General features: G+C 33.0%; 1 protein-coding gene across 1 annotated transcript; it reads left to right on the top strand.

The window, feature by feature from the left end:
- Nucleotides 1-2,616: 2,616 nt before the first annotated feature.
- On the top strand, nucleotides 2,617-17,776 carry LOC132952066 (homeobox protein zampogna-like). The gene is made up of 3 exons (XM_061024197.1): nucleotides 2,617-3,347; nucleotides 13,597-13,784; nucleotides 14,179-17,776. The coding sequence occupies exons 1-3, from the start codon at nucleotides 3,179-3,181 to the stop codon at nucleotides 14,896-14,898; spliced, it is 1,077 nt and encodes a 358-aa protein (XP_060880180.1). The 5' UTR covers nucleotides 2,617-3,178; the 3' UTR covers nucleotides 14,899-17,776.
- Nucleotides 17,777-22,267: the final 4,491 nt, after the last annotated feature.

Below are 22,267 nucleotides of genomic sequence, written 5' to 3'. Positions count from 1 at the left end.
TTGCATGGGCTGCAATCATTCTTCACCACTATTTCCGACTTTTCCCTTCAATAATAGCGGACAGAAAGATTTTTTCACTGAATCGATTTCAACACTAAACATTACTCATAATGTGCTACCAGATCAAATCATTAAATCAAAATCGATAATAATGGACCACTTCCGTTTTTCCCTTGTATATCCTTCATATTATATTATTGTATATATTAATAAACTAATAACAATAATAATTAATGAATATTTAAAAACCGGCTTAGTTTTCGAGTCTTGATAACATTGTAATGATTTCCTTACTAGTTTTGTTTCATTGATACAATACAACAATATTAATATATTTTGTATACTTAAGTGTGTAACTAATTATATAATATTATCAGTATATTATATAGATAATAGATATGTATGTGGAAAAAACCGTGGACACTCAATCTTATAATAATTCGACTATTTCGAAATAACATTATAATATAAAGCTGACGATATCATAATATATTGTTATAGTTGCTGCATATTATAATATTATATTATTATTGTGGCACCGTGACGGTTCGTACGATTTTTAATAAAATTATGAATGAAACCCACACGTAGCACTCTTCCGTAAAAATATATTATACATTATAATATAAACGATCATATTATTATATATATATATAATACACATAGTACATACTTCACTCGGAACATAAACGGCATATTATATATATATACGAATTTGTTTATTTAGGGTTGTGTTGTACTCCTTGTGTGTATATGGGATTTCTCACCCGAGTGTAGATAATGTACAGAAACGTCCGTCTCATTTCAAATTATATTATCGTTTTGTTTGTCACGCACCAGTTGCAGATGAGCATATTTTATGATATTTAAGAAAAATTGATAAACCAAAAATGTGACCGAACATTGGATAATAACCGACGATAATATATATACTGAAACTGAACGGTGCACGAGTTTGGACGAATTCAAAATGCACCAATACTCTATATCTAGCAATTTTCTGTCTTATAAAAATAACCATATAACAACAGAATAATTAAACCGCAGTAATGCCTTTAATCTAAATAATCTTTGTTATAATTATTCTAAATCTCGTAATTTCCCGGGGACTTCCGTTCAAAAGTAAATTTTACCTACAATCCGATAAGTTCGTTTATTAAAATTTTAAATAATTTCCCTGCACCTATATATTAATTCAATTGTAATAATTGAAGTTTCAAATCACTACATGCACCACCACTTACAACAATATAATATAATATAAGTACCTATAATTACATATTATATTATAATTACTTTTTTTTATATAAAAGTTATCAAAGATATTTCCACTTTAGATCAAAATATTTAATATAATCTAATGTGCATAATTTTTTTATACAAAACAAATTAATATTTTTTCAATAAAAACACCTAGTAGAGAGTAATAAGATTAAGATGTGTCGCAAGATCTCGTCGTCATCACGTGCCGTTAAATCTAAAATCGTGTTTACAGTTTTTTTTAATTTCTATAATCATTTATTACACGTATAATATTATAAATAACATATAGCAGGTACCTACTAATTATAATATAGGTACTTTCAACGGATCGATGGATAATTAATAAATAAATTGTTCTACGTGTTATTACAACACAGTCGTGGCTTTATTAGCGTCATTTCACAACGTTAAAGACCCCGCAGCTATCAGTTCACATATAGGTACATGAAAACAATACGATATTAGGCTGTGGGTATATATATATTTTTAGAGTTGAAAAGGCTACATAAAATATATTGTTTTGTCTATGTGGGTACGATTAGTGCTCGCTATATTTCGTACAAAGCGACTTTATATAATATATAATACCTATATCCCAGTCCGAAAATAATATGAGTTTTAAATTTTGTACGAATCGGGTCCGGGCATGTACAATGTTATGAGTTCGAAATGGGTCCGTTTATAATTATTTATCGAATCTTAGTAATAATGTAATGAACGAATATAATTATACAATATGGATCACGTGCTTTGCGTTGAAAATCGAAATACACCGGTTAGGTATAATAATAGTGATATCTTGTGGTAGCAATAAAATGCGTTGAACTCTGCGTGCCTTATGAATTTCAGCCCAATTAACCATTAACGAAATATACAGACGACGATTGCAAATCACGAAAATAAAATAGTAAGCATTAGGGAAAAAAAATACTCCTAGAGCCAACCGGTGCAGTAGGCTTTTGAGCGCGGGACCTAACTAGTACGACAGCGGGCTTTTTTACAGGGACCTCTGATCGGTACACAATTGCAATCAGGGACCCAACTAGTATGCGCCGATATATACCTACCTATATATACACATTATTGTATCGCGACTCTCGTACATTATCGGCTCACGCGATTTCGATACCGATGCCGATCGGCGTCTCCAAAACTATTAAGCATATCATTGCAATATTACGTACCGCGTAAGTCGAAACTTTGGGCGGGCGGTCCCGCGGTCGGAGGGCGTCCAGAGCGCGCACGCCATTGGTCCGTCGCCGGGCGGCCGGTCCCTTTGTCGACCCCGCCGCGACAGACCCTTCGCCGGCACACTCGCGTCGCGCGCCTAAGTATACCCGCGCGCACATAATATATCATGACATTATATTATTGTACGGCGCGATATCGTGCCGGATCGTAGTCGTCCGTCCGCAACACTCCGTCCGCACGGCACAACGATCGAGCGCGGTCGTCCGCACAACCACAACTACCCAGTAAGTAGGCATTGCACATACGCGAACCGCAGTGTTCAGGGCGAATATCCATCGCACGGTGCACGTGAACAGCGAAGAGTCTTCCCTCTGCACGAGCACGACCCGGAGACGACCGCCGCCATTATAACATAGTTGTTGTCGCGCGTACGACGTAACCTCGAACCGTTGTTACGCGCAACACTCCTCGCAATCCGTTGGACCCGCGGGCTACGGCGCGACTTTTCGGGCTGTATATACGACAGGCGCCTACATGATAATATCGTTATGACATAATTTGCGTCACACGTCGAAACCGAGAAACTTTGACGACGGACAGTGTAGGCGCACGGTCATAACATCGCCCCGTGCCGCGGTACCTATATTATTATAGTATTGACGAAATCGGTGGACTATTGCACACAGTCTGCACCGCACCCGCGACACGCGTCCACGCCGCACGGATGACCGAGGACAAGAATCTCACCCCGTTCTCCATAGCGGACATACTCAAAAGCGACGACCGAGTGGCCCGCGATGGAGTCGCCGCGGCGGCACCTGCTGCACGTCGCGCCAAGAACTGCGCCGACGGAGCGCTGGACATGACCAACAACAAATGCGCCGACAAAAAAGGCAAGTCCGCACAGTATATGACTATCGTTTTAAACTGTCGGTTAGAGCTACCTCTATTTAATATTTATTTATTGAGTTGACGCCTTATAGTACATTTACGATTAACATAATATTACAATATTAATAATAAGCTCAAGAGTATAATAATGTAAGATAATATAGGAAAATATTAATACAATATGAGAGAAGACTACAGAACAGGATAAAATGTCTTTTTAGGTATGGTGGAAAATCAAAGAATAAATCAAAGTTAGATAGATTTCCTGGTGCTGGGAGTCTGTCAAGTGGACTATTTTGTCCATAGTTTTTGCGATGGGTTCTTACGTGACATTAAGGACATGAGCTAGTGTTATATTGAGGTACGTGGAAAGAAATGCAATCAAGAATAGGTACTATAAACTATAATAAAAGGCTTACATATTATAATAATTAACGACAGCTTGTAATATTATAAGCTGTTGTTTTATATGGTTGCAAATATTATAAGCTCGTTGTGATCAGAGTTTACGAGACACGCGAGGAGTTATCTGTTAACAAAATATAATATGTATATCACTCCCGACTCTTTTTATATACTATTTTATTCGTATTATTATATGTATGTAATTATTTGTTTGATCAGTTATCACTTATTCTTCAAAAAAATAATGGGCCCAACTGAAAAAGTTGTGATGTGATATATATTATATATTATATGTATCTTTTTAATTATTATAGTTGAGATTTTATGAAAAAGTAAAGATACCTATATTATATATTTTAGTATAATAATATTTTTACAATCAAATCAAATTAACTTATTTTTTTTAATTACGCAGGAAGTGCGTCTAAAATGTTTAACTTATCTCGCGCTGTCTATCATGGACATAAAACAGTAGGTGTAATACTATAATAACATGCTCTGGATTATTTCATATTATTACGATTTTTAACTTAAAATCCACACCTAAAGAACATTTGAAAACAAAATAATATGATATGATTAATTTTTATTAGAAGTTTTTTTTATATATTTATATGTGATAATTATGTATAAATAATTTTCAATATTATATTCATTGATGGTGTCAATCCATACCTGTTGTGCTACGTTTTCCACAATCATAACATTTTACAATATTATATTTTAATTAATAATTATCTACTACTATCTATATTTATATGTATATAAATTTATGCCTATTAAACTATTTCGGTACTCAAACATTGAACAATATATGTTTAAATTTTTCAGGACAATCACAGTTTAAAATTATTGATTTTTTATGTTCATCTAAATCCACCTACATTATATGTTTATTATGCGTGTACATATCGGCTAGTTGGTGTCTGCTGAGCTGGGTAAATGTTTGCAAATCATTTATATAAAATATACTTAACTTACGCTAACTATCATTCAGAGTGATTCATAAATTCACAAGCTTACTCCCATTTTTTCCATTAACAAAGAATTTTTTCAAATTCTAATTTTTTAATAATATTTAAGACAATATTTTCAATCCTAATAATTTTCATACGATTTACTGAGTATCCTATATCGATATAAACATTGCTTTTTTTCAATTGAGTATAACACCCTTTTTTCTGTAAATTGTAAAGCTGCAGATTCATTTTTTTAAAATGTTGATAAATTTATAATGCAATTTGAACGAGTACGTAGAATTGAATTATTAAACTTCATAGTCCATGAAAATACGTTTAATATGTGAGGGGGGAGGGGGTCAACAATGAATTAAAAACATTATACTTATTAATAATGAGAAGATATTAGTAAACCATTTGTTTTCTCTCTCTTACCCACGAGGCCACGCAAACATAGACAAGACACATTCACGAAAAATAATTTTTGTTTATGTTTTTAAGTAATCTAAAAAAAAATCACGCATTAAAAAAATTATAAAGAATACTATTTTTGTACCTATGCTACAAAGTTGGTTCTATACTAAATATTAAATACGTATTTTTATATTCAACGTAAGACTATTAGTATACCTATAGCAGTAAAGTAATAAAGTTTAATTACTCAGAAAATTTAAATTTAGATGTACTTATACTATCTAGATTCAAAATCTGATAAAATATTTACAGCAAAAAGGGTGGTTCTCTATTGAAAATATTTCATTTAAGTATAAGTACCTACTTCAAAATTCGAAAAATCATAATTTGAATAATTGTATTTATTGAAGGAATAATGGAGGCAAGCTGATGATTCACTCTTTAGAAGACGGGTTACCGTTTTCCATAAATTAAAGTTTAAATACAGTATAATTACTGTGGCTCATCATTGTATACTTAGTATTAACTGTTTATACTGATATATTTTAAATATATATATAGCTATCAAGTTTAATTTATTTATAAAGTTGGGTGTCTGGTCCAATGCCTACACGAATTGCATTCAAATAATTATTTCTTCATTGTTAAAAAATGTAGTATGGTGTCGTTTATATTTCAATATAATCGCCAATAATATACTTACTATAATGGTGAATACAAATTATTTTTGCTTTCTTCGTAAAATGTCATAATAAGCTGCAGCGTTATTATAAGATATCAATTGTGTTTGTTCTATTGATTACGATATCGAATACTTGTCAGTTTCGTCGAGATTGTCGTATCGTCGACGTGAACGAGGATGGCTATACAAATCAGGAAAGTCAACAACTATGACAAAAATACTCTCAGGATACGATTTTTTCTAGACTTTGGTCAATTTTATTTTTAAATTTTTGAAAACCGGAAAAGCTTTTTTCAGGAAATATTGTGCTTAGAACGATGCAATTCACAAACATGTTATTAGTTGGACTATTATTTTATAACTTTAGAAATTGACTGTTTATTTAAAATGCGTAAATTATAATATATTATTATTATATGCTGGTGATTAGCATACCGTTTTACAATTAGAAATCCATCCCTCGTTACAAAAAATTACGTAGGGGGGAAAGGTTTAGCATGTAACGGTTAATGGGTCACTCCAATTTACAGAAAACCATTAATTAAAAATTTGCTTGTTGTTATTCTCCCCGGCCTCATTTAATGTTTACCACATGATTTGATTTTAATATACTCATTCGCCATTTAACCAATAGTAACCCATATCATTGTTGATTGATTCATTTTATTTAATGTATATGTTAGACAATGTATAATATAACTAATTTATTTATCAGATTATTGTGCATTCTGACTGTAGAAGTTTAACGTTTTACTGAAGAAGATTGAAAATTAAAACGTTCGTGTTTTAATGTAAACATAATTCTTAATGTAAGAATAAATAAACAGAATTAAAACGTTTGTTCATTTAATGGTATTCATAAACATATAGATAAACGTGCACCACTAATAATGCGTTTGGTATAAGACATAAGTATATAAATAGTTTATTTTCATAATAAATCAACACTTTAAAACGAAAGTTCTTTTGGCCACACTTAACATAAGACACTTCAAAATGTTAAGAACAATTTTTACAAAGATATTTGTACTTACTTAGAAGACTTTTACATTATCAACGTGAATGTAGAATTGTACAGTTATCTTTTAAATTCTTATAGTTGTATAACATTATTACTCGTGTAATATGGGTAGGTAAAATTACCGAAAATGAGTATGCTATATTGCCATTTGCCAACATAAAAAGCTACTTACCTATATTATGCAGCACTCATGAATTATAATAAATACAGGGCGATTTACCAAGCATGCTCACTCCCGTTTTTTTTTTATTTAATAACCTATGAATTTATTCAAATTTTTAAAAAATTTTTTGAAAATGATAATGTATCTAATTCAATATAATATAATATACAATATGTTTGTTTACTCAAGATATATGTATATCGTTTTATTTTAATCACATTATTGCTTTTAAGCATTTTCCTACGTTACGCGGGACGGTAAAAAACTATCATAATGGACTAGAAGGGTTTTGAAGTATACACATTTCAAAATGATGGCAACATAAAATATAATACAGAAACGCTCTAATATAGCAGTAGCAGCAACAGCGGACGGTATAACAATGTTTTACTGTTGTACACGGACATATTATTAATATTATATTATACCTATTGAACATTCAAGAAACGAAAATTATAATTAATCGTGAGAATACCCACGGGGGAATCACTATCGCTGTTTCCGCTCAGCGGGGGGTTGGAGCGCCACTTACTATGACTATTTAAAACACGTAATAATAGTATGATAAACAGACTCCGCATCGGCCACCCCCGCCTTACACGTGGATACCTCATGGAAAAAGGAGAAAAACCACGGTGCATTTCTTGTGGAATGAACTCTCAGTCAACCACTTAATCACTGAACGTCTCCAATGCAGTTTGCAGATGAACACGGAAACTTCAACGTACCCAACACCTCGGACGCAGCACTCGGACCAGACGCAGACAACATCACAAAAATGCTTAAACTCTTAAACGAAACTATAAACTTTACAATAAAATTAAAAAAAAAAAAATTTTAAATTTTAAATTGTAACTTATAATGGCCATGATATTGTCACCGGTGTCGATTAAGAACAAAAATAAATAAATAAATAAATAGCATGATACTATTTGTAATAAAATATATGCGTATACACCGCGGTCTGCTGCAGTACAATATACTTCCGACCGGATGACTGTGTGTCGCGCGGGGTGCGTGCAGTGTATATACGCATTATATAATGGATAGGTAGGCAATGATAATAATAGTTTTCTCTCTCTCTCTCGTCCACACTCTCTCCCACGGTCAAAAATCTCGTGCTCTCTCCCGCGTCGTCATATTTCCTTCTCGTTCGTCCCGGTCCGTGGAAACTCTTCCGATCGAATCTGTCCGTCTGCACCGCGATAGCTCGCGCCCGTGATTATCCACTTGAACGCGCGCGAGCTGTGCACCCCTCGAAGGATAACACGGTCGCAGTGGGTCCCGCGGAGGCTGTATAATACGTTGGTGGTGGTGGTGGTGGTGGTGGTGGTGGTGGTGACGGCGGGGCGCGGGGTCGATTGATAATATAATATATTATTATTTTATGTCCCGTATAGGTAAACAAACGGTGGCGGCTGCGGCAGAGCCCGTCCACAAGACGAACAAACAAACGGATCACGTATTATTATTATTATTACTATTATTATATATACGAACCAGACCATCAAAGATAATATATATATATATTATATATACGTTCGTTTTGTTTGGAAGTCAAGTGCGATGCATTAACAGGAGCCTCGCGGTGAGTGCTCTTCCGACACCCCGCACCCTCCAGCCTAGCCAACTCCTTGCCACCGCTAAAGTATTATATACACGCATTGTATAATATATAGGTGTGTGTGTGTATATATATATATATCTGATTACCGTCCTCCGTGACAGCTCGAATCAATTAGAAAGAATATAAGTATATAATACGGGAGACTATAAACGCGAGGGAGCTGCAGGAATAAGTGACCTCTGCGCCGATAAATAATCGTTGATAAATAATCGCGCGTTTCGTGTTGATTATATAATAATTTATGATTTTTTTTCTATAGTAATTCTTATAGCTTCAACTAATAATTGTTCATCCACACCAATATAACTACTATAACATGGTGCTGCGACTTCCGCTTCGAACTGCAGTATTAACACGAAATAAATCAAAACTTTATAGGTGTATTATTATTGGACGTATATCTAAATGATTTGAAAAAATCGATCATTTGAAAAAACCTATTAAAAAATGCTCCAGATCAACATCATACTATAATATTATATGGTACTTAGAATACAAAATCTTTATATCTCGTTGCCGATAAATGACTCGATTAATATAATATCGTATTGTAACTTTTTATCATCATCAGCGATTTATTCATTCATTGTGCGTATATTTCTCGTCACTTGTGTCGCAAGAGACCTCCGAGCGGCGACGGGCATTCGTTTAAGGGGTAATCGTCGAGCACACCAACAAAACCGATTCCCCTTCAAATACTTTGCAATTGCTATTGCAGCTATATTCAGTCGCACACGTCGTACATGATAGGCTTGCAGCGGTGACGTTTTTGGGTTCCATAAAAAGTCAATGAAAAAAAAAACATTACGCGTGTATAGTACCTATACATTAATTATTAATATAATATTGCTTATATAAGAGACTTAATGGCATAGCTTACTTATTATATTCTGGTCTAGTGCGTGGAAAACCGTGTGTATCGTAATAGTTTCGGGAGGTGCGGTACCTATATTAATATAGGTTATAGGCGCCGGCACCATCCATTAGCCGAGCTGCATGACACGATCGCGATGGCGTATTATAATATTACTATCCAGATCAACATCATACTATTATATTATATGGTACTTAGAATACAAAATCTTTATATCTCGTTACCGATAATTGACTCGATTAATATAATATCGTATTGTAACTTTTTATCATCATCAGCGATTTATTCATTCATTGTGCGTATATTTCTCGTCACTTGTGTCGCAAGAGACCTCCGAGCGGCGACGGGCATTCGTTTAAGGGGTAATCGTCGAGCACACCAACAAAACCGATTCCCCTTCAAATACTTTGCAATTGCTATTGCAGCTATATTCAGTCGCACACGTCGTACATGATAGGCTTGCAGCGGTGACGTTTTTGGGTTCCATAAAAAGTCAATGAAAAAAAAAACATTACGCGTGTATAGTACCTATACATTAATTATTAATATAATATTGCTTATATAAGAGACTTAATGGCATAGCTTACTTATTATATTCTGGTCTAGTGCGTGGAAAACCGTGTGTATCGTAATAGTTTCGGGAGGTGCGGTACCTATATTAATATAGGTTATAGGCGCCGGCACCATCCATTAGCCGAGCTGCATGACACGATCGCGATGGCGTATTATAATATTACTATCCAGATCAACATCATACTATTATATTATATGGTACTTAGAATACAAAATCTTTATATCTCGTTACCGATAATTGACTCGATTAATATAATATCGTATTGTAACTTTTTATCATCATCAGCGATTTATTCATTCATTGTGCGTATATTTCTCGTCACTTGTGTCGCAAGAGACCTCCGAGCGGCGACGGGCATTCGTTTAAGGGGTAATCGTCGAGCACACCAACAAAACCGATTCCCCTTCAAATACTTTGCAATTGCTATTGCAGCTATATTCAGTCGCACACGTCGTACATGATAGGCTTGCAGCGGTGACGTTTTTGGGTTCCATAAAAAGTCAATGAAAAAAAAAACATTACGCGTGTATAGTACCTATACATTAATTATTAATATAATATTGCTTATATAAGAGACTTAATGGCATAGCTTACTTATTATATTCTGGTCTAGTGCGTGGAAAACCGTGTGTATCGTAATAGTTTCGGGAGGTGCGGTACCTATATTAATATAGGTTATAGGCGCCGGTACCGTCCATTAGCCGAGCTACATGACACGATCGCGATGGCGTATTAGGTATAATATTATAAATGCGAGAAAGAGAAGCGGCGCGTGCTGTGCGCGTGTCAAGGTAAAAGCACGGTCGGTCCTGTACAAGTGGTGCAAGTGTCACGTCACGTCGTTTACATTACCCATATTATATTGTTATTATTGTTGTTGTTGTCATTTCTTATTTCACACGGCGAAAAATTATTAAAAACCTTTTAACGCTATTAGCCGACGCTGGGCACGGGCTTGTACGGCCGCCGCGACCGTTACCGCGGTTATGATACCTATTACAATACGAGCGTAAGTTATATGGGTACGTTATGTCATTGTTGTCACAACAGTTATTCCGTGCATAATACGGTATTACAGTCAATGCACCCGACGGGAGGCCGACGACACTTTTCCGACGTACGTACCACCCGAGTACCCCCGACAGCCCTCGCTGCGAAAGTTCATAACCACAATAATTATTATTTATTACCCATAGGTACTATAAAATAATTTGTATAAGATTACGTGTTCACAAATACATTTAGGCACACCTGTGATAATATCATATCGCGTATACAGAGTGTTTTCGCGTCTCGTTCAATAACATTTTTTTTACCAACAATATTCACGATAGTCTGCCAGTAGTCATGTTACGCATTACTATATGCAATTGCACGTAATATTATATATTTTAATTAGGTAACTGCTATAATTGTTTACTGTAGTAATAGAATTTTAAAACATCATTTGTATGCGTGTATACAGTATACACACAGTTAGGTTATTCTAGTAATGTGCTAAGGAACAAAAATGTTTCATATGCCATTGGAATACACCATACTATTTATTAAGTCGAGCACTGTATAATTATAATATACGTTTATTTTAATTGTTCGGCGTACAACTAGACAGCTGAATAATAACTCAATTAGAATAAATTATATAAGTAATAATTTATACATTGTATAAAACAAATATATTATCTCAAGTCTCTGGTTCTGTAGTTTTGCATTCTATATGCAATTATTTTCTTGTGAAATCTGTAAATTCTATACTATCGTTTTCATGACAAATATTCAATACATACCTATATTTTAATTAAAAATTATATTTTTTCAGATATTATTATAATAAGTACGTTATTTTGGATTGAAGACTATCGGGTGGATAAAAAAACTATTATTACAAATAACAGTAGGGGATTTTTAGCAGTAATTTATTTAAATGCTTTAGAAGTTGAATAATAAATTTCTCAATTTATTTACATTATATTGTATTATGTATTTATGTGCTTTGTATTAAATGGCGGTGAGCGATTATTACACTAGGGTTGGAGGTGGTATTAGAGGTACTTTTTCCACATTATATGGTTTAACGACATGATATCAAATGACACTTGATTAAGTGAACTGGTTTATCCATTAGTGGACACGTTTCCGCGCTGACTTAGGTTGGCTGAATTGTTTTAAGACACTAGGTTCTGGAGAGACGAGAGCTTAAATTTGAAACACGACCCAAAATACGGTTTTTTTCGTATATTTTGATGAAAAATTACTGTATTGTAATAGGTAGGGTTCTAAATTTGAAATATTTCACTTGAAATTTTTCAATTGAAATATTTCAAAATTGAAAATTTTACTGTTCTTGAAATATTTCAATGAAATTATGAAAAATATTTTTTCTTCTTTTAAACGTGTTCGGTTATAGATGATTAGAAACAATAAATTGAGAACACACTTAGAATTAAAGAAAAACATATAATTTTTGTTGATTTATTATTTCATATTTGTATATTCTATATTTTATAGTGCTGAAAAATATTCCTGGCATTATTTTGAGAATAAATACATTTTTTTACATGAGTTTTAAAATATTGTTGTATATCAGAAAAGATAATGGTTTGAAATAGAGTTGAAGGCAATTTCAACAATGAATGAAATAATAGTGTATTTTCAGTAATTATTAAGTGTACAAAAGTCGTACAATATGTGTGTATATGTGGCTGAGTGATGTGAAGGTGCTCTGTGCTCATTATTTAATACTTAGATCATATAGTTTGTTATAACTATTATAGATTTGTTAAACAACTTATAAATTATATGTAAATATGTTACATATTTTCTTTGTTTCATACAATAAACCAACTTTTAATAATATTCACTTAGAAGTTGACAACAAAATTTTAGGTATAATAAACATTTTATTTTTATTTTTCATCAAAATGAAATATTTCAAAAAAATAAATTTCATGAAATTTTAAAACCCTAATAATAGGTAATTGTGACTTTTTTCTCATTACTTTACGGGTCCTGGACTGGTACAATGTGATCGGAAATGTTCCATAAAATATTAATAAAAACTATATTGAAACGTAAGTCGTGAACACGCGTAAATCCTAGTTTGGCAATCGATGGGTGGCTAGATTGGTGAGATTGGTATTTGATCCTGTTGACACCGATCTTGGTAAGATTTAAACAATTATTTCTATGGTGTACTTATCCTTAAACCATCAAGAAAATAAGAAAATTTGCATTTTAGCAAAAATAAAATGTTTGATTTAAGTTCACAGTATTGTACCCACTTTACCCCAGAGATAAGTACAATTTTTAAACAGATACTACATTAATTAATTATTTGCAAATAGGCAATGCGGGTAAGTTAGTTAGGTTAGGTTTGAGTTAGATATGGATGATGTGTTGGTTTGGTTAGGTAAAGTTACCTGTCTATTCAAACCGTCAACCGATCTTAGATTAGGTTGAGATGTGGTACCATCGATGCGTTTGCAAGACTTCGTTGAACATGATATATCTATAGATAATTTACGTGTTTCAGATGATCTTAAGTTCCATGATATCGAATACCGGAGGAGAATCGAACTTTTGGGTAACGGGGACTTCATATTTAATCGGACGGGGGACCATCGAAGTGCACTGTCACGATTCTTGCGGACTCACAGTGAGAGGCCACTGCACATACAACAACGCAAAAAACGGTCTAGAGCCGCTTTCTCGCACACCCAGGTCAGTACTAGCTGTATGCCTACCTAGGCACTGATTAGTTTAAACATCATCCAAACACCAAGACTTGCAGCTCGCTAAATATTTTGACTTAAGCAACAAATATTGATTTAATAGTTTTATTTTTTGTAAATAAGTATTTCAAGTTAAAGATGATTGTAGTAATACTATGGCCAATAGTAGGAAGGTACCATGGAAAAGTTATGTTCCGCTATTATAGCACTCATCTGAAATTTAAGTTGGTACTTATTAATAAAAATAATAGAAACAATATAACTATAGTGTATAGTCTGCAGGACTCTGTACTCTGGAGGTAAACGATTCGCAGCTTGTACCTACCCACAAAATTATAATAATTCAACATCTAACGATATGGTTTTTACTGTCTGTCGCGAAGGTGTTCGAGTTGGAACGGCGGTTCAACCAGCAGCGTTACCTGTCGGGCCCGGAACGTGCCGACCTGGCCCACTCTTTGAAGCTGACCGAGACTCAGGTGAAGATATGGTTCCAGAACAGGCGGTACAAGACCAAGCGCAAGCAACTTCAAGTGCCGTCCGGGGGTGGTGGAGGTGGTGGAGGTAGTCCGCCTGCCAAAAGAGTGGCGGTCAAAGTTCTGGTCCGCAACGACGAGTGTCCCAAAGAGGCCGCGCACCAGATGTCGCCCGAGGCCTATCACCGTCAGTCGTCCAGACACGCAGCCCAGGGTGCAGTGGCCGTGGCGGCGGCTGCTGCAGCTGCGGCGGCGGCGGCCAGTGGCGATTACCGAATGCAGCAACTGTTGCAACAGCAACTGCACCAGCACCGAAGCCACTTACACCACCAACGCCTCCACCGTGGAGGTGCTGAGCACGCCCCGATCGGTTATTTGCCCCACCAGCCCACTTTCGGCAACGGGTTGCATCACTTTCCTCCGGGCGCCGTCGCCGCTTCCGGCGCTGCCCCGTACTACTGTTACGAGTACGGACCGGTAGTGGCGGCGTACCTGCAACACGAACCCGGCAGCCGGGTGTCGTCCACGACCACGACCGACGAGCTGCAAGACACGTCCGACGCCGGCAGCGAGTGTTCAATAAACGTCATCGACGAGTGTCCCACGTCCACGACGGTCTCCGAGTGACGCGCGTCCGCATGACAATCGACGGACGATCCGCTGTCATGATAACCGCGACGCAGACACTCGGCATTTCATTTGAGGGGGTGTAAAAAACCGGCTTAGATGCATTTCGGTTTTCCGATGTGGTCGCTCAGGACCCCCGAAATTTTCAAAAACGAGGAGACCACTTTAACCGCACCCTTGCAAAACAATAACCATATCTTCCGCGCGGCGTAGGAGAAGGTTTGACGCGTTACGCCATAGTAGTTTTACACAAATCCGATTTTTGTCCAGTAGGTAGTTATCTTTTGATAGCGATCGTTAATGCTTGTTATAATACCTACCTGTCGTACCTATATTATAAAAACAGAACCAGATTTTTTTTTCTTTTTGTATAGCCACGTGAATCGATCGTTCCCCATTTTCAACTCTCTTTAATACTTACTTTATTTTAAGTACAACGTTGTACCATATTATTTATTCAATTTTCAAATCGTCGAATTCTCATTTCTTTTTACTACCATACATTAATCAATAATTAGGTATAAGCTCTTTTTATTCAATTGCTTAAAAATGTTCAGATGAACATAAATATATAGGTATATAATATGATGAATATAATAAAATAGACACATAGTATGTACTTAGTTACTATGTGTTTATTGCTATTATTAGATACATTAATTTATCGTAGTAACTAAAGTAACTATGACGGCATCACACAATAAACATACAAAATTTCAATAGTGAAAATATATATAATATATATTCTTGAATTTATTACAGTTTTTTCATCAAGATCAAGAAGTTTTTATGGGCGCATGTAAACTCCGACACAAGTACTTATTTTTAGTGGTAACTCTGCCTAAAATAAACCATAAAAACACCACTATGAAAAAAAATCAGGTAAAAATATAAAGGCATTGTATATTATAATATAATCTATAGAAAAAAAAAATCATAATTTGTTATTGTATTTCCATTTCATTTCACCTGACTCGTAGGCATCTAATCGTAGTTGACAAATTAAGTTTAAATTAATTTATTTTTCATAAAATTAATATTGTACCTATACACAATTATTGTGCATACAAAATTTGATTTGGTTCTTTTTTTCAATAATATCGGTTAAGTTTATTAGCTTACATAAATTTATTAACAGTGGAGTTTAGGAATCTTTTACAGAACAATAAATGTACCAGTGAAATTTACATGCGCCCTTTGGCGTAATATTATCTAAAAATTTGATTCGTAATCCCTATTTAGTATTTTCAATAATCTATTGTGACCGATTTTGTTTTTAGTTTTACAAAAATGCTCAAATACGGGCTTAAAACTTGACAATATTATATTATTAGTACTATAAAGCAGTTATACACTTAGATTTAAATATTAGTGATTATTACTATTATTATTATTATTGTTGTTGTTTATTAACGCCAAAACGGAAATTTTGCATAGTATAACAAATATGGTAATAAGGTGTATAATTATATTGGTACAATAAACTAACGCCCATAAATAATTAAATACAGAAATAATGTAGATAGCAATAATTCAAAAATATACATATAATATATTAAGTTGTATAGTGGCCTAAAGACTAATAAAGTAATAACTAAGATGTACCTATAATAGAATATATATTATATTATTGCCTACCGTGGTACGTATGTACACCATCATTGTTCAAATATTCGTAATATGTTTATATTATGCTAATTGTAATAAGTCACTGCAGCAATACGGAATCGATTGGTAATATGTGTATGCATCACCCAACCAATAAGATCAATTTACATTAATTGTGTTGATTGTATTGTTCACTGCAGCAGCTGTCTACCAAACTAAAACATTCATTACCGGTTAAAATCAATTAAAAAACACATATTTATCTATTTTATATATTTATATTATACTTTAAGTAGGTACAATTAGGTATGTTAAAATCATAAAATAGGGGATTAAAATAATGAAATATAATCGTTAGATTACCAAAAAAAAAAAAAAAAGTTCCAGAATTATATTATGATATTGACATAAATTCGGTATATTATGTAAACATTATATTATACAATATCTACTTTTAATTAGTGAAATTAATTTTTATTTGAACTCATTTACCAATACAATATATTAAAATTAATTGAATATTATTTGCTATTGCCTATTCGTGTTATTTACTTACGTCTTAAATAAAATATTTTTAAATAATTTTTAATAGGTAGGTACTAGTTTTCAAATGTATGATCCCGATTTATTACGATAGGGTCATGAAAATATCACGATTTGGTCCAAAAAATAATAATTTTTAATAAAAATAAGTCATTTAATAAATTGATGAGAAATATTATACATTTATAACACATCATAGGTTTTGGTTATAATTTATGATCTCAGTATACAATTTTCAAATTTTTGAAACGCGTTTCGTGTATATAATCCCGATATTGTTTTCAAATGATTTATGGATTAAATCTTGACCAAAATGATAACCATCACATTACCATGTGTACGCATGTATAATAATTTACTAAGAAAATTTGTATTTTATTTCGTGTACTTAACGTCAAAAAAGTTTGTTGTTAGTTTTATTTGTTACTCAATATTAGCTTTTAGATTTTTATTGTAAAACATTTGCGTTCCTCGAGAGTATATTTTATATTTGAGTTTATATTAGATTTAACGATTACATCATAATAATTATATTATATTATATTGTCTATAATGTAAATATGCAATGTTTATATAGGTAGCTCATATAGCCGTAATTTGTTAAAAACTAAATGGATGATTATTATTATTACGATTGTTTGTTTACTTACCTTTAGTTAAAAATAATACATTTTGTAAGAATAAATGAACATACCTATTTGTTTTGTTTATCCTTGTTAAATTTTAGACTGGCAATGATTACATTGTACCATAATTATACGATTGGATTCTTTTATTATATAATATTTATATTTTATTATTATTTATTACAATTTACAATAAATTAATACCGTACCTACCAACATCAATTATTTATACAAGTTATACGTGTACAAGATATTATATTAATAAAGTATCAATAAGGCAGTACATGGTCTCCATCAAGCTACAATGTATACTAGAGTCGAGTTTAGTCACTAGACCAAAAATCGTGAACCAACATAATATAGGTATAGGGCAATAGTACCTACATATATTATTATTTAGTTCGATTATGAGATATATTTTCAAACACTAAGAGGTATAATATTCCTTAACCTCCACATCATGAGTTATCTCAGTGAGACACGGACATTTGTAAAAAGATTAAAAATTAAATTTAAAAAAAAAATAAGGAAGAATTTAATATTATGATAACAAAGTTCAATACGCAAGAAAATGAAATATATTAAAACGTTAAAATAATATACCTCATATTTTATTGATTATCATTTATCATCTTCATGAGGGTCTAAATATATTTTTAACCTGTATGAAATCATTGAAATCTGATAACCTCTTTGATATCTGAAAATACAAGTTTTAATTATATACGTTTCGTAATTCGTTATAATTTTCATTACAATATGATTCTGATTCTTCGATATTTCAAAGAACTGAAAAAATCAAGACTTACTTTCGTCACTTTATCCATAGAACTTTATACATAAAAATGGTTCACCTTCGAAGGTCTTTGAATACGGACCTGTAATAACTACTATACCTTAGTTAAGTACTAAATATGGTAAGTAGATTTTTAATTTAATATGTTATCATTGTAGTTATAGTAATTATTTCTGGCAGTACAATAATCAATAAGTAATTCTTGTAATTTAATTTGTGTAATGGGTTATTGACATGAATACGTTATACGTGCATATGCGGAGCGATCCATTAAATTATTTTATACACAGTCACTCACACTAATGATCACTTACTATGCACACTTAAACGACCCGCAAGAAAACAAATAGAAAATTGTCTATATGAACTCCTTAAAAACGGCCGAGATCGAGTCCCCTTAAAAGTGGATAAAAATATAAAATAGTGTACAATAAAACCCTTAATCTTATATTTAAGTAGGAGAAAGTCCTATAAATAATATAGGTGACTGAGCATACTCTCTATCCGAGTAAAAAAATGTCTTTTTTGTATTCACTATACAGTCATTGACTAGTCACTATCTTGAATACGTTTTTTAACTCAAAGACAAGCGGCTAGTCAAAGCACAGTCAAGCAGCAAGCTAGATGGGTTGGTAAGCTTATTTGACAAATCATCACTAGTAGAGGAAGTGATTTCTATATAAGATATGGTCACCTAATATCAGTGCCTAATATTCACTTTGTCCATTCACAAAGATCAATCGCCTTCAATTCAAACTCAATACTAATATTTTTCGATTTGTATATAACAGATAAAATAAATAAATACTGCCTTAAAGTTAGCTGTCCTGCAACTAAAACTGCACAACTGTAAACGTGCAGTATTGACGTGTTAAGGAACTTTAAAACAGACCGTTTAAGTCTCCAGCTGTAGCGGTGGAAAAAAAATGATAAACTGTCAGTATAGTCTATCGTCTATCGAGTTGATAATACGTACGTATTGTGTCTATCTTGATGACAAGCAAAAATGTTAACCATGTTACCTCAAAAATGAACTGAGATAACGCCATGTGCCTACAAGAAAACATGCACTGTGAATAAACAACAGAAAACTTTAATTTATAAATAAATAAACCGAATGAACATTTAAGAACAATTTAAAAAATAATAATAATAATCAAAACATATAAATTGGTTAACATGAGTAGCAACTAGTACTTGTTATCACAAATTATAGTTTGCCAAAATTATGTTTGGCGTAAAAAGGTTTATTTATGACATTTAAAACTGTAAAAGTGTATGCTAATTTGCCAAAAAATCTAAAATCTAATAATGATAACAGTTTAAAATTAACTTTGAAAAATGTTCTTTGAAATCTAAAACTTAAGATAACTGCGCTACTATAATAATATTATGATGTATAAATGAGTCTTCTCGGTGGGGCCCAGTATTCATATTATGCTTATGAAATTTAATCAAAAAAGAAATCATTAAATAATATTAAATATTATCTATAATTTTCCTTAAAGTATGAAAAAAATGTAGTCGCATTAAAAAAATATGGATTAATTGTATATACAAATTCAAATTTTCACAAAATAAAATTAAACTGCTTCGACCGTCACACCAAAGTTTGGTAATTTTTAAGCTCGAAATCAATATTTGATGGACATAACTGCTGCTATAGCATTCACCAAACTAAACAGCCCTTTTTGGGACAGTTTGAATGTTAAAATGATTAGGATTCGATGCTAAGTCATTCATGCAGAATGTAAAACCTTAAAGCCATGAATCCCGTAGCATGTACCTACTGTCCATCAACTTGTTAATCCGGGAAGGTTACGGGATTGGGAACATGCAATTTTCCTATCTTTATATCTAAGCGGCTAAATGACGCATTATTGTTTGACGCAAGTCACACAAATCTCAGTGTATAGGCGGCCTCGGCATGGTTGGATACGTGACTGGGAGGCAGTTCGCCGATTGTAATATACTTTAATAACTGTTAAATACCCAGGTAGTCGATAATTATGTTGATATCGTTTATGTAAAACGCATAGGAATACTAGGTACAGGTATTACATTTATCGTAACGTGTAGTTCATTAGTTGCTATTAATAGAAAACAAATTGTTTCCACGAAAACCGGTCAAATACTTACACAATAATAATTATCAATATGTAAGTACCAATATATAAGTAATAATATGTATGTATGAAAAGTATGTAGTACCTTCGGGACTAATAATATTATTATGCGGTTGCAATTCTTATTGCGATTTGCGGTTGCTTCTACAGTGTTGGGCGGATGTTTGACGTTTATGTCAGAAGTGTTCGTAACCTCATCATCGTAACCTAGACATTGTAGATATAATGATAATATTATAAATTATAATATTATGCTGAGTATAGGTATAGCTATTAATATATAATATCATAGGTAATATTGTATATTATAGAAAATATGTTCAAAATAAATGGTTTTGATTTGCTATATAATAAGGTAAGTCTAAGTGCTTATCATCAAAACTAGAGTACGGTACTACGCGGAAATAAAGCCATTAAAAACAGCCGCGGCCTATTTACCAACCTATTATTATTACACGACCCCGTCGATCGACCTTTTCCGGCATAGTATCCCGAAATGGACGTGAACAGATTGAATTAGACTAATCAATTGTAAGTACTCACTTGTGCCCGAGGTCGCGGAAGGTATGAAATGGGTACCCACCTACTTAATTTTGTGATGTTAAGAGATAAACATTTTTACTATCAATAACATTTTTATGATTATTATTAAGATGCAATGATTATACGAATTATATAGAGGCATATTATACTATATTATCTTTAGGTATAGGTACCGTATATTATATGATATCTGGCTTATGTAAGCACGGATCACTAAATAAATTCACCACTGGGGGCGGTGGGCTGCAATTAGTTTCAATAAGTGCTAGACACTAGACAGTCTGCAATATAGCCGTGCAAAAATATTTTACCAATCTAATCCTAATGCGCCGTCGATGAATATAATATGGCCTTGATCACTGATTATGGTCATGTTGAAAAATCTCACAACACGTTTCATTGCCGAAATCGTGATTTCCACATAAAAACAGTCCAACACTGGAGACCTTTGTGATTCATAATCTTGAAAAACCACAAAAGTAGAGAGGAAATGATAAAATGATGACGTAAAATACAGCAAGAACAAGGTCCACGCTCTCCGCACTACAACTACAGCCTGTTTCAAATAATATTGTTTTTAGTCAATAGCTACGTCTAGTACTGTCTAGTACTTTTTTTCCATCAGTACCACCTGAACGATTGTTCGTATCTACTTCTTGCACATTGGTAATGGTCTACAAAATATTGTGCTATATGTATGGTAGTAGGTATACCTATTATATTATTGTTATTTTGATTTGATATTATACCTAGACCATGTCCAACAAGTTTTGTTATCGTTGTTGGTAATTTCGATCAATGTCGAAGATATTATTGATATTTAACCAAAAACCATATTTATAATAATAATATATCCGTGCAGTCGACAGAATATTATATTACCACGATATGTGAATTTTTAAAGTTTGAATTATTTCTATATGTATAACAGTTGTTTTTAATAGCCAATTTGTGTATAAAAATATAAATTAAATGTATAGCATACACCGCAGCGGTCCCACCGTAATCATTTTTGAATACCTAGGTATTTACCTAAAGTCATTATGATTAATTTTTAATTTTACTCGTTATTTTGAACGTGTTTTAATCATACAAGTAATAGCTTGTAATTTTATTTGTAATATAAT

Source organism: Metopolophium dirhodum, chromosome 9, assembly GCF_019925205.1.
Source record: "Metopolophium dirhodum isolate CAU chromosome 9, ASM1992520v1, whole genome shotgun sequence".
Classification (NCBI taxonomy): domain Eukaryota; kingdom Metazoa; phylum Arthropoda; class Insecta; order Hemiptera; family Aphididae; genus Metopolophium; species Metopolophium dirhodum.
This window is presented reverse-complemented; position numbering and strand designations above follow the sequence as displayed.

Coding starts and splice junctions, on each gene's coding strand:
- LOC132952066 (XM_061024197.1), top strand. CDS start 3,179: ATGACCGAGGACAAGAATCTCACCCCGTTCTCCATAGCGGACATACTC. Junction 3,348..13,596: donor CAAATGCGCCGACAAAAAAG/GCAAGTCCGCAC, acceptor TACGTGTTTCAG/ATGATCTTAAGTTCCATGAT. Junction 13,785..14,178: donor CCGCTTTCTCGCACACCCAG/GTCAGTACTAGC, acceptor TCTGTCGCGAAG/GTGTTCGAGTTGGAACGGCG.